Source organism: Arvicola amphibius, chromosome 11 (assembly GCF_903992535.2).
Source record: "Arvicola amphibius chromosome 11, mArvAmp1.2, whole genome shotgun sequence".
Classification (NCBI taxonomy): Eukaryota; Metazoa; Chordata; class Mammalia; order Rodentia; family Cricetidae; genus Arvicola; species Arvicola amphibius.
Genome location: NC_052057.2, coordinates 20,117,835 through 20,131,067, shown reverse-complemented (window position 1 = coordinate 20,131,067; position 13,233 = coordinate 20,117,835). Strand labels below are relative to the sequence as shown.

The following is a 13,233-nucleotide window of genomic DNA, read 5'->3' as shown; positions in this document are numbered from 1 at the left end:
GCATTTGACAAATAGAGCGAACATTCTTGGTTACTGTCAGACAATTGATTTTCACTCCTCATTTCTGAGAGGGCGGGAGAACGAACAATGGGGAGACATTGAAGTGGTTTCCTTAAGACGGCTTCTTAGAAAATGCTGTAGAAAATGCTGTTTTCCTAACTTCTAGGAGAAATTTGGCTGCAAGCTGGCAGTTACTACATTTTTGCCCACAGAATGGGCTAAAGTTAGTATCATATCCTTTCTGGTTGCCAGAGGCAACACAGTTTAATTTGTGTCCCAGTGGTAGTCATCTTAAAATAATTTTAGTGATTTTTGTTTTGTGTGTGCTAGTATGTGTCTGTGTTGGGGGACAGAAACATTGGATTGCTTCAATACATAGGTCACAGACTCGCCTCAAAATAGGCGTCATTAAGGACGTCCACGAGAGCCCAGAATAAAAGATAGAAAATGTTTATTTGGGGAAAACCTCAGAATATGGGTAGAGAACTGTGATCCTCTGCTCTGTGGGTGCTGGAAGCTGGAAACAAAACTCTAAGCACTACGCTAGAGAGCGAGCATGCTTCCCATCTGCGCTTTTCAGTCCACACTTAGTATCTCAGACCATGCCCTAGTGGGCCGGTGCCCAAAAGGCTGAAAGACATCCCGTATCACACTTCCCCCTTTGTCTAAATAAGAAGGTTCTAAACCTAATAAAAACTATATACAATAAGAACAAATATCAAGTATTGTCCAGGAGAAAGAAAGGGGAAAAACATACACAAAAACTACGACCTGTATGAGTAACATCAAGCAAGAACACATGCTAAATGTCCTATCTAAGGTAATGAACAAATAACAGAGATTGTTTCAACATCTGTCCTTCCTATCCTGTGAGAAGTATAAGTCATTTATTAAAAAATGAATTAGTTAAGTTATGAGAGGAAAGTAGTTATGACCAACTAGTCCTCAACCCTATCAGAGACTTGAAAAGGAAATTAATATTACCTGAGAGTGAGCAGGAAATGCAAGCAAGTGATTTCCAAAAGGTGCAGGAAATGACAAGAGATAGCTGGCTACTTGAACAATCACCCAAAGTCTTTTTTGCAGCGCGTTGAGGCAACCAGCTTTGGCTAAGGTCTAGATTATCTCACAGACAATTTTAGAAGCAGGAAAATTTGAAAGACTGTCTTGGCATGGTTCAGCAGTTTTTTTTTTTTTTTTTGTTGTTGTTTGCTGTATCTTGCTTGTCCAGTTTGGACAGCGTGCATATTGTCAGTAGTCAAGGAAAGGGCAGTTCTTTGCCCAAAGGCTAGTTTTTCCAAGAAGACAAGCTCCGTGTCTTCAGTGTCCGGTATTTTCTCAGGAATAGATCAGTGCTTCCAGGAGCAATCGTGTCTCACATCAACAGAATCCTGAGCTATTTAAGTGCCATATTCTGCAGTTCTTTGAAGTATATGAAGATTATCTATCTATCTGGAATATATCTCTGTGCATATAGAGAACCTGACTAACATAGCTAACCAAATGACAAGCATGTGTAAATATTAACCTGTAATTCTTAATGCCTGTATAGATTAAGTCTAAAGTTTCCACAATTATAAAAAATAAAAAAAAAATCTGTAAAACAGATGTACAGTCATGGGGACAGTGACCTCGAATTGTAACAGTATATATAAATATCTTGATCATAGGTAGAAATGCATAGTGCAAAATGATAAAAAATATCCCCAACTTGCATCAGTATACAAAATATCTTAAGCAGAGGTAGAAACATGTATACATACAATATGACAAAATAACTTCAAATATTGTAAACAAATAGGAGCATACTCAATATAACAAATATAATTTGAATTTGTATCAATGTAGAAATTATCTTAGGAACACAAAGGTAATTTTACATATGTATCAATATATAAGAATCTATGCTGGGGGGTGGTGGCGGTGCATGCCTTTAATCCCAAGCACTGGGGAGGCAGAGGCAGGCGGATCTCTGTGAGTTTGAGGCCAGCCTGGGCTACAAGAGCTAGTTCCAGGACAGGCTCCAAAGCCACACAGAAATCCTGTCTCGAAAAACAAAACAAAACAAAACAAAATCTATACCAGTGTAAATTGTCTATAACTAATAGTTCACAAGTAGATACACTAATCTACCCATTACCCCACAACACCTCAGTTTTTGGTTTGCCTTCCACCTTGGCTGAGGGGAAGGTTTCTTTGTTGTTTGCTATTAAGCTGAGCTGCTTCCATCGGGCTCCCTCGCCCACAAGTTTTCAGGGATTCTCCTGTTCTGTCTTTGCCTCCCATCTTACCATAGGAGCACTGAAATTATAGACATGTGCTGTCTACCTGGATAGATTGAAGTTCTTGGGATTCAGACTCAGCTCCTCACTCTAGAAAAGACAGGACTTTACCCTCTGAACCATCTCCTCAGCCCCTTATCCCCCTTTTCTGCCGCCTTTTCATTTCTTAGCTTTTAGTGCTGCTCACTCAACCTAACTGAGTTCTGGGTGCAGATGGTCAGAACAGGGTCAGCCATTCCTGTGTCTGTACACACCCTGGGGGGTGCATAGGTTGGGAAACTCATGGTCTAGCCTGTGGATGTCAGAACTGTAGAAGACAGAAATCCAGCGCACACATGTTTGAAAGTTGACATGGAGTGGGAAAAAAAAAATCACACACACCCTAAGAGCTACATGGGAGAGGTTTGGTGTTCTTGAGCTTTGGATTGAGGTTTCTTACAAGTACTCTTCTCTGTTATTCTGTTTTCTGATGACCCTTTAGTGGTTTGTGATACTAACTGTTGTTTATCACAGCTGATGAAATTCACGTTCAGAAGTCTCTTAGGGTCACAGTAGCACAAAAGGAGGATGGCTTAGTCCTCCTGAGATCTGGCCAGGCTCTGTCTGGGCATACTTTTTTGCATAATGACTGCATATGCAAAAATCATTTTTATGTAACAAATGTTAGGCTTCAATGAATGTCCTCAGGGTAATCAGAGGAGAAGAGGTAAAAGTCTCACAGCTGTGTCTATACTCAGAACTCTTTTTCCCCCCTCTCAATACAGAGTGGACACAAATATCTACCAGGTACCTTAGAGAGCAGCTGGTCAAGATTTCTGACTTTTACCACATGGCCTCCAGTGCAGGTGACGGTCCTGTCCCCGTGCCACCAGAGGTCGAGCAAGCCATGAAGCAGTGGGAGTACAACGAGAAGCTGGCATTTCACATGTTCCAGGTAATCTGACGAAGGCATGCAAGGAAAGGACACCTTCTACATGCAGTCATGCGCTGCTCAGCAGCAGGGATGCATCCTGAGGACTGGGTTGCTTGGTGCTTTTATCATTCTGCAAACATCACAGAGTACACTTATGTATAAATGCAGATGATATAGCCTGCTACATACTTAGACTATGTGACACAGTATGTATCTGTTGTGTGTGGTCTTTGGTTGACCAAAACATGCTGACAGATAGCTATACTTGTATTTTCTGGGCTTAATAATGTATCCTTATATGAACTGATGCATTCACAGAAAGAAGTTTAACATTTATTTGTATGTAAATGAAAATTTTGAGGCAAGTTCTTGCTGGCCTTGAACTCACATATGTAGACGTAGTTGACTTTCTCTGCCTCCCTGGGGTTACAGGTGTGCATGACAGTGCCAGACACATGTCTTACGGTACATTCAGGGGAACGTGTGTGCTCTATGATGACAGTTTGTTACACAAATTTATCTTCAGTTGTCAGTGACATCAGGTATTTTATTGCCTCTAAATACATTGTAATTGTGCTGTTAAGCACAACCCTCTTAAACCCTTTATTTTGAAAATTAGATCTATTTATTGAGAAGCTCCTTTGTGCTGATGCTTTCTGTCTCATAACAGATCTCCTCTGCCCCTGGATATTTTCATGCAAAGGTCTCTTCATTTAGCTCAGTTGTGTCTTGAAATGAAAATTGAAGCAGTGAATTAAGAGAAACAAGGAACTCTGAGGTTCTCACTCAATCTGTTGTAATTCTTTTACCATCAGAGGTCAATTGTGGTGTTATTTGCCTTTGTTTTTATTCCTGACAAGGTGTATTCAGCTAAAGTCCTGTTATTAGCCCAGATTTTCATTATTCATTATCTTAGTCAAAGAGGAAAGGAATACATGGTTTTTAAATGTTCCATTATTACTTCAATTGAAATACCCAGGTAACGTGAGTTTTAGAGATGGCTCAAATAACAAAAACAAACAAGCACTGTGTGTTTCTTTTGTGAAGTAGGCATTGTTAGTTTTTAAATGACTAAATACAGCTCTTAAGAACCCTAGCCCCACTTGTGCTGACATCTTCAGAGCCTGTTCCACACTGTTATGGCTTTTACTAAGGTAAAATTTTACTAAGGTAAATTTCAGTTGATATCTCAGAAGTGTGTTTATTCAGCACACTTGGTACTTTTAGAATGATTAAAAGATAAAGTAACATGTATTAAATTTGTTTTGTGTGGTGTGTGTGTGCGTGCACGCTATTGCTTGTCTGGATTGCATGTATACTTGGCGGCTAAAGATCAGCACTGAATATTGATGCATTCCTCAGGAGCCAGCCTTCCTATTTTCTGTAACCAGGTCTCCTCCTAGGACTTTGGGCTTAGTCTAGATTGGCAGGCCAATGAGCTTCAAGGGTCTACCCTTACCTACTTCTCTGCCCTGGGATTATGGGTGCATGCCGCTATGTTTAATATTTATTTATTTAATTTTTAATATGGATGCCGGGAATTGAACTCAGGTCCTTATGCTTGCACAGTAAACATTCTACTTCCTGACCTGTCTCCCCAACCCCAGGATTCCTTTTTAAAATCAATTTTGTTACCTTGTACTCACCATCATTACACATTAATGTAAAGTTTATTTTAAATGTTTACAAAATTCATAAATAGGGCATATGATTTTCATAAAATATGGGTTGTTTCTATTTTGAAGTCTTTCATCCTATAAAACATAACACCAAGACTATGATATGACATTAAGTGTATATGTCTAGAAAGTCGTACAAATGTATTTGTACATGTGTGTAGAGGGAGATTCCTCTTTTGTTCCCGGCCCTCCAGATCCGAATAATCACACAGAAACTATATTAATTACAACGCTGCTTGGCCAATAGCTTAGGCGTCTTCGTGACTTACTCTTACATCTTAAATGAACCTATTTCTATTAATCTGTATCTGTAGGCCACAATGCAGGCCTACCGGTTAAGGTTCCAACATGCTCTTCTTTGTCGCCTACATGGTGGCTCCTTGACTTTGCCTACTGTCTATCTATATCTCTGTCAGCCTGGATATATTCTGCCCTGCCATAGCCCAAAGCAGTTTTCTTCATTACCCAATAAAAGCAACACATATACAGAAGGACATCCCACATCCCACGTGTGTATACAGGCAGGCATGTGTGTATATGTGCATTCATGTGTGTGTATAAAGGCAGTTGACAAAGGACAACATGAGTATGTTAGTGTTAGTGGCATCTTTGAGATGTAGCTCAGTAGTACAGTGCTTTGCAAATGCCTTGGTTTAGAAAAAGAAAAAAAAATCAAGGAAAAGGGACCATGCCGTGCCAGAGGGGTAATTGGATTTTTTTGTTTGTTTGTTTTTTAGGATGGTTGTATAGAATTATTTTTAAATTGGTTTTATTAAAAGTCTATCTTTTCCATCATTTAATGGGTCATTAAAATGATAGTTCAAATAATACATTCATAGGTAGACGAATCTGAGAGTCATTTAAGATTTACTCTAGGCCCGGAGTCTGGTGTGGGTTTTGTACCTTGGAGACAGTGGTACGAGCAGTCTTCTGCAGAGTCATCACAGTTAGCCCCATCTGCTCCCTGATAGCTTGCTGGGGTGTGTCATCCTAGAGTCTGATGGCTTCTGAATATCTGAATTTTAAAAATAAGTTTAGCATGAAGCGGGTTACCAGGTCACACATACTGCCCCCCCCCCATCCCTCTACGTCTTTGTTTGGGGTTTGAACCGTGGGTTGTGAGACTATGACAGTCACACAGGATTGAATCTACATGACAGTGGTGTATCTTAAAACCATAGGGTATTTTTTGTCATTCGTGGTGTTCCCTTTCTTCATTTAAGGAAGGGATGTTGGAAAAACATGAGTATTTGACGTGGATCCTGGACGTCCTAGAAAAGATCAGACCAGTGGACGACAACCTTCTCAAGCTCCTTCTGCCGCTGATGCTGAAGGTATGGTGTGTCTCAGCACCACCCAGTCGAGCAAATGGCAAGGGGAGGCAGAAAGGGGAAAACCATTCCTTTTGAAAGGGAGAAAATGTTTTCAATGCTCTGGAAGCATTTCTGTTGTTGTGTCCATGGTAATTTTTTGTTTTTAACCTAAACCTAATTTCACCACATTGATTTTCTCCTCTCTGAGCAAGACAGTGTGTGACTGCTGTCACCATTCCCCAATTACGGTGGGACAGGACAGCCAGTCAACTGCATTCTTAGGGTCACTAAGGCTAAATTGTCAAATAATGTTAAATAATGGTATTTTGAGTGAGATTTATTCTGTTTTTAGTAATACATAGAGATAGTGCTAATTCAGATGACTTGCATGTCGTTCACACCTTCCCCTGGAGCTGCACACAAGAGAGTCTTGCCTGTTCCTTCTATGTTAGTTTCCGGGTTGGTCTGTGCTTGCATTTCTTGTTCAGCCCCTCACCAGATGGGCGTTTGAGCTCTTGAAAGGTAACCACCATAAACCGAGATACATTGTAAGTATAAAATGCACACCAGGCTTCAGATTTTATGCAAAAATGTATACCCTGGATACGTTTTACATTAGTTACCTGTTGAGGTGATAGATTTGGAAGTATTGGTGTAAACATAGCACGTTATTCTTTTTGACTTTCATTTTGCTTTTTTTTTTTTAAAAAAAAAAGATTTATTTATTATGCAGAGTATTCTGCCTGCATGTATGCCTGCAGGTCAGAAGAGGGCACCAGATCTCATTACAGATGGCTGTGAGCCATCATGTGGTTGCTGGGAATTGAACTCAGGACCTCTGGAAGAACAGTCAATGCTCTTAATCACTGAGCTATCTCTACAGCCCTTCATTTTGCTTTTATAAAGGTTTATTTTTACACACACATGTGTATATGTGTGTAAGTGTGTGCCTGCATGAGTGTGTGTGCATCGCATGCATGCAGGCACCCAAAGAGGACAGAGTACATCCATCCTTTGGATCTGGAGTGAGAAGTAGTTGTGAGCCTCCTGATGTGGGGGTGCTGGGAACCACACAGCATTCTGGAACTGCTGTACTATCTCTTGAATCCCTGTTTTATTTTCTTAATGGTGATTGGAAAAATTCAGGACTATGTATGTGGCTTACTTTATGTTACAGCTGGATGACATTGGCCTACCTTGTATTCATGCCTTTTCTTCCTAGTAAGGAGAGTCAAATTGACTCTAAAGCATAAGACATGACTGACTCCTGTTTCCCTTCTGCCTCTCTCTCAGTACTCAGATGAATTTGTCCAGTCTGCCTACCTGTCTCGTCGTCTAGCGTACTTTTGTGCCCGACGTCTTTCCTTGCTACTGAGTGAGAGCCCCAACCTCCTTGCTGCTCACTCACCCCACATGATAATAGGAGCAAACAACACGAGTATTGGGACCCCCAGTCCCGGCACCCCTGGCCCTGGTATGAGCCCCATGCAGCTGGCCTTCTCGGATTTCCTTTCCTGTGCGCAACATGGCCCCTTGGTTTATGGACTTAGTTGTATGTTGCAGGTAAGTCTGTAATAGTCTGTATTATTTTATGTTAGAATTCATTGTGGGAAAGACCTGGTAACTTTTATTAGAAATTTATGATCTATTACTGTTAGAGTAGACTGAGAGACTTGTTGTATCTATGCAGAAGAAACTTACTGTGGTTGTCCTTTGTGGTGTTTTCAATGACTTAGAGGCATGGTGTCACCTGTAGCCTAGGTTGGGCAGAAACTTAGAACAGTCCTCAGCCTCCTGAGTGCTCTGATTGCAGGTGAGAAATGCCACATCTGGCTTCCGGCTGCCCATCCTTAAGGATGGTGAAGCAGTTCACTTGCATATCCTTCCAGGAGAACCTGTAGTTCAGGTCAGCTGTGTTGCTGTTCTGCCGAGACGTCTTCTCTGGGCAGCATTCTCAGCGTCTGCAGTTGGCATCTTGAATTCCATGCCTCTCTGGACACCTCTGCGTCTCTTTAAAGTCAGGCCTTGTTGCTTGTGCTGTCCCTGAACACAGCAGTGGGCTAGCTCTGGCTCCTTCATTTAGGCGTGAGAGCGGTCCTTTCCCAGAGCTGCCCTCTCAGCGTTCAGTTTCTGGTTCTTGAGTTCTTAGTGCATCTTGCTCTTTGCCAAGCGGGTCTGGACTCAAGGTGTTTTGAAAGACAGGGTCTCCTTGGAGTTCACTGTCCCAGATAAGAAGAAAGAATTACACATGGAGCTTGCATAGCGTATACTAAGTGTCAATGGAGAGATACACTAGGGGCTGTGGTGGTTCAAAAGGGAACTTCTTATTCACCTTGAAAGCCAGGGACCTTTGTAGGTGTTTTGTAGTTTCAGTGGAAAGGTTTCCTGACTGGGAGGTGGGGTGGGAGTGAGGTGGGATATAGCATAGAGAAAGGGTCAGAGGACTTAAGTGTGTATACTGAATGTGCACAGACATTTTTGTCTTATTTCCAAACTGACATAGTGTGGCGGCTACTCACATGCCGTTGATGTAATGCAGAGGTGATTTGGGGGATGTATGGGGACGGCACAGATTATAGGCAAATATCATGCAATTTTAGACAGGAGATGGAGCATCTGAATTTAGATATCGGTGAGGGGCCTTGAAGCTAGTACCTCACGAATGCCAAAAGACGCCAGGATTGTTCTTCTGCTTGTGGATATGCTCAAGAGACGGGTACATTTCTAGTTCTGAAGACTAGGCAGACCTGAGGTGGGTTGAGGCTGCCCACAGAGCTGGTGACAAATGACTTACTGATCTGAAAGGCACGTATGGCTGAGAGATGTCGAGGAGAACCCGTCAAGGAGAATAGGAGGGTTGGGTGTACGGAGAAAGAACAACAGGAAATTATAGTCTGGAAAACAAGAAGCAAGCAGCAAAACTGCTGTCACGGTCCTGCCCTTTCTAAACGTCTTTCACACTGTATTAAGTTTGGTTTCAAGCACCATGTTAAGTGGTGACATATGAAAGCCATTCTGTTCTCAGAGCCAGCCTTGAGATACAGGAAGCGTCATTTATTTGTCTTTTGACTGGCCTGTTTGAGATAAAGCTAAGCCAGCAGCTCACCAACAGGTGCGATGTTTGGAAGGACGGCTGCGTACAGTCTGCCTGAGCTTAAAAGCAGTGTCCACAAAAGTTTAGGGTACAGGTTGGGGAGTTAATCTTTAGACCATATCTAGCCTGTGAGCCAAAAATAGGCTTCCTATTTTTATTGTGTAACTGAAATCACCAAAGGGAAATGTGTGGCAGAAACTGTAGGTGGTCTGCAAAGCTGGAAATATTTGTTGTCCAGACTTTGATGGAAAAACACTGGATGATTCCTGTGTGGGGTGCATCTGCTGGGTGTTTGTCAAGCTTTAAGACACACTACTTAAGAGTTTTTAAAAAAACAATAAAAATTTTAATCTTAGCAATTAATATTCTAATTGTATTTCTTTTTGCTTAACTATAAAAAATTCATTCGAAAGTAACAAATATTATATTTTACTCAGCCTCCTACATTTCCTCTGCTGGAGTGTTAGGTAATAAACCACACTAATTTCTCGGTAGTTGTGTTGATGACTCATAAGTCCTGTCTTACCACTTGGGTAGCTGAGTGGTAATGGAGAATGACATTTGTATTTTACGATCATCTGTAGGCAACCTGCTGCCATTTTTTTTTTAAATTGAAGTTGCTGTTAATACTTTTCTCCTTCCTCTAAATGTCTGGGATATTCCTGCTTTGTTTCTAGACTGTCACTCTGTGTTGCCCAAGTGCCTTGGTGTGGAACTATTCCACAAATGAAAATAAGATCGCAAACCCAGGCTCCCCCCTGGATCTGCTGCAGGTTGCCCCTTCCAGCCTCCCCATGCCGGGTGGGAATACGGCTTTCAATCAGCAGGTAGACATTTGCTTCATTGCTTTTATGAATGTTTTCGTTTCCCAGAAGCACCTGGGCATGGTGGGCCACCTGAGATACCGTAGTGACTGTCCCAGCTCTGCCATGACTCTAGGTGATTTTTTTTTTTTTGGATCTTTCTTGACTTTTTTGAAACACAGATGTTCATAGAGTGTTCTGCCACCCAGGCAGCTGCCACCCCAGCAGTTTTGGTGAAGAGTCTGATCCCGACTGTGAACCCTGGAATAATAGCTTGTGATGTTTAGTAATTGTTGTGCATTTTTATTTGTGCCGCGGCGTTATTTGCTTCACGATGTAATGCGGCTTCATTATGATTATGATTATGACTGATACTTAGCACAAGACGCTTGCCTTTCACTGAGCTATTTCCTTAAGTAACTGAAGCTCTGCTCATTCGTTTCCTGCTTGGACCAGTGGCTCAGAGATACTCGAACTCTGCCTTGCCATATATATTGTGAAGAAATTTCACTTGTTACATTTCCCTGGCATTAGTTTTTTTATAAGCAATTATTGTTGAATCAAACCATCACTTGTAAAGTTAAAGATGCATGGCTCATGCAGGAACTTAGGTTTCCTGCGATACAGTAGAGATTGTCACTCACCAGAGGATGATCTACTCACATAGAAGCCTTGACATGATTTAGGCAGCCATTCAGAGTTTCCAAGAACAAGTTAATTTGAAGTGTTTATCTTCCAGGTTCGGGCAAGGATTTATGAGGTAGAACAGCAGATCAAACAGCGAGGCCGTGCAGTAGAGGTCCGGTGGTCTTTTGACAAGTGTCAGGAGTCTACAGCAGGTACAGTGTCCCACTGAAGAGTGGTTCTTGTTGTCTTCCTCGGGCTGGCAAGGCACTCAGGAAAGAGGGAGCTGTGGGCCTTTAGCACCTGGCTGCCTAGAATGTCTGGTTTAGTTGTTCCTTGATAGTATATGCTGAGAGTTACAAAGCTCTCTCCCTTGTGTAGTGGTGTTTTTAATGCTCTAATACTCTGACTTATTTAATTGCTTCCTTAATTTCTGTGTCTAGGGGTGACTATTAGTCGGGTTTTGCACACACTGGAAGTCTTGGACCGTCATTGCTTTGACCGCACTGATTCCAGCAATTCGATGGAGACGCTCTATCATAAAATTTTCTGGGGGAACCAAAACAAAGATAGCCAAGAGGTAGTTAATATTACTTTTCTTCCTTTTTGTCCTGTTTTATTCTCATTTAGTAAGTGTGACATCTTTACTATGATGTATGTCCTATAAAAGCCTGCACAATGCCAATCTTTCTCTTCTGGGACCAGGGTGACTCACCGTTATTACAGTAAAATACGCATTGGGTTGGGGCTCCCATAATATATTGATAGGGAAATCTTTTATTGACCTTTACTTACCTTTTATCATCTTCTACCTTTCAGTTTTAGTTCATGGCTTGTCTAATGATTGACTTTACATAGATATATGGCTTTAGTTTGGGGGTGTAATTTGTCTGTAGCACAGCAGAGGGCAGCACATGGCTATATATGAGTATGGTCTTTGAATAGTCATAACAATTATACTTTTTATTTTTTCCTATCAACAGATTGTTTTGCTAGTGAATTGCAGTATAAATTTAAATTTTATATACAATTTAAATTGCAAATAAAATATAAAATTTTCAATTCTGCTTTTCTTTCTAAGTCTTCAGAAAAATAAAGTATTCTTTTTATAATGAAAAAAAATGCTCCTTATATATGCAGCTTGTGTTAGATGCAAAGCAGTACTGAGGTAAGTATTAGCAAACCTTCAGAGCAAATACTGTAGCTAACTTTTTATGTCTCTTTGGTCTTTAAGCTCGGCATTGGTCCTGGGGTTGTGGAAAGCTGAAACAATGAAAAAGCCAAAATGCTTTCTTTGCCAGGCAGGACCTGACACACATCCCAGAGTGTTCCTCTGTTGAAATAGTTTGTGAGCCATTTTAGCCATTATCTTCTCAGAAACGGGTTTAAGACCATAGCACCCACAGAGGAGCAGCGCGTTGAAAACATGGCACACATTGAGTGGTGTTTCTATCTCTGGGAAGTCTCTGAAGAAATGAGTTCTGTCCTTAGGAGAGCAGAGGAGTCCACGTGATTGTCAACTCACTGAGGGGAGGCATGGGGCATGGTGTTCCTGTGCCCAGAGATGGACGTTTTCCATCTGTGTAGTAGACAAGAGGTTTAGGAACACTGAGATTTTCACATGTGGATGCGAGTTGTCTGCAGTGCTGAGGTTTTTGGGGCCAGCATTTTTCTGTGTGTTTTGTCTGAGTCCATCAAGAACTCTTCAGCCTTGCTGTCCTGACTTAAGGCTGGAGAGATGGTTGCGAGGCCAGCTGCTCTTTTAGAGGGCCTGTTTCTAGCACCCATGTGGCTGCTCAGAACCATTAGTAATTCCATTTCTAAGGGTCCAATAACCTCTTGGGATCTCCACAAACACCAGGGATGCACGTGAAACACAAACAAATATACAGGCAAAATCATACTCATGCCCATAAGTTAAAAATAAATAAATCCTCAAGGAAAAAAAATAAAGCCTCATTCCAGTGTTTCTCAACCTCCCTATTGCTGTGACTCTCTAATATAGTTCCTTGTGTTGCTTAAAATTATTCTTTTTACTACTTCATAACTGTAGTTTTGCTACTGTTATCAGTCATAATGTAAATATCTAATAATGTAGGATAGCAGGTAAACCGCCCTTAAAAGGGTCATGGCCCACAGGTTGAGACCTGCCGTAGTTATTCATGGGAAACTCAAATTACCCACAAGCAATTGCAAAAGTAAGTGTTAGGGAGGCTGCCTATACCAAGGGTAGAGATTATGATATAATGTTTCTGAATAAAATCCCACTGTTCCAGAACTCTCTTGGAAACCTGGTTACTTTACAGCAGGTACCAGAAACAAGGCACTGGCTTCAAGGACTCTGTCAGATTAAATTCTAAAAAGCTTATTCTGTTATAAACTGAACAAAAATGATTAGTGTGGTAGTAGAGTTAGTTATATTGAGAATTCCCTTAAAATATATTATCTGTTTATCTGTATTAATTAGTTTTGTGTTGTGATGAAATACCTTGGTAAAAAGCAAGTTAGGGAAGAAAGACTGATTT

The 13,233-nt window shown here is 41.2% G+C and overlaps 1 protein-coding gene across 1 annotated transcript in view; it reads left to right on the top strand.

Moving 5' to 3' along the window:
* Med12l (mediator complex subunit 12L) overlaps positions 1-13,233 on the top strand; it is a 304,160-nt gene that overhangs the window by 60,931 nt on the left and 229,996 nt on the right. The window contains exons 5-10 of the mRNA XM_038347254.1: positions 3,047-3,216; positions 6,098-6,208; positions 7,481-7,750; positions 9,959-10,108; positions 10,824-10,923; positions 11,152-11,288. Of these exons, the coding sequence (XP_038203182.1) occupies positions 3,047-3,216; positions 6,098-6,208; positions 7,481-7,750; positions 9,959-10,108; positions 10,824-10,923; positions 11,152-11,288 (938 nt within the window). The remainder of the gene's footprint in view (positions 1-3,046; positions 3,217-6,097; positions 6,209-7,480; positions 7,751-9,958; positions 10,109-10,823; positions 10,924-11,151; positions 11,289-13,233) is intronic.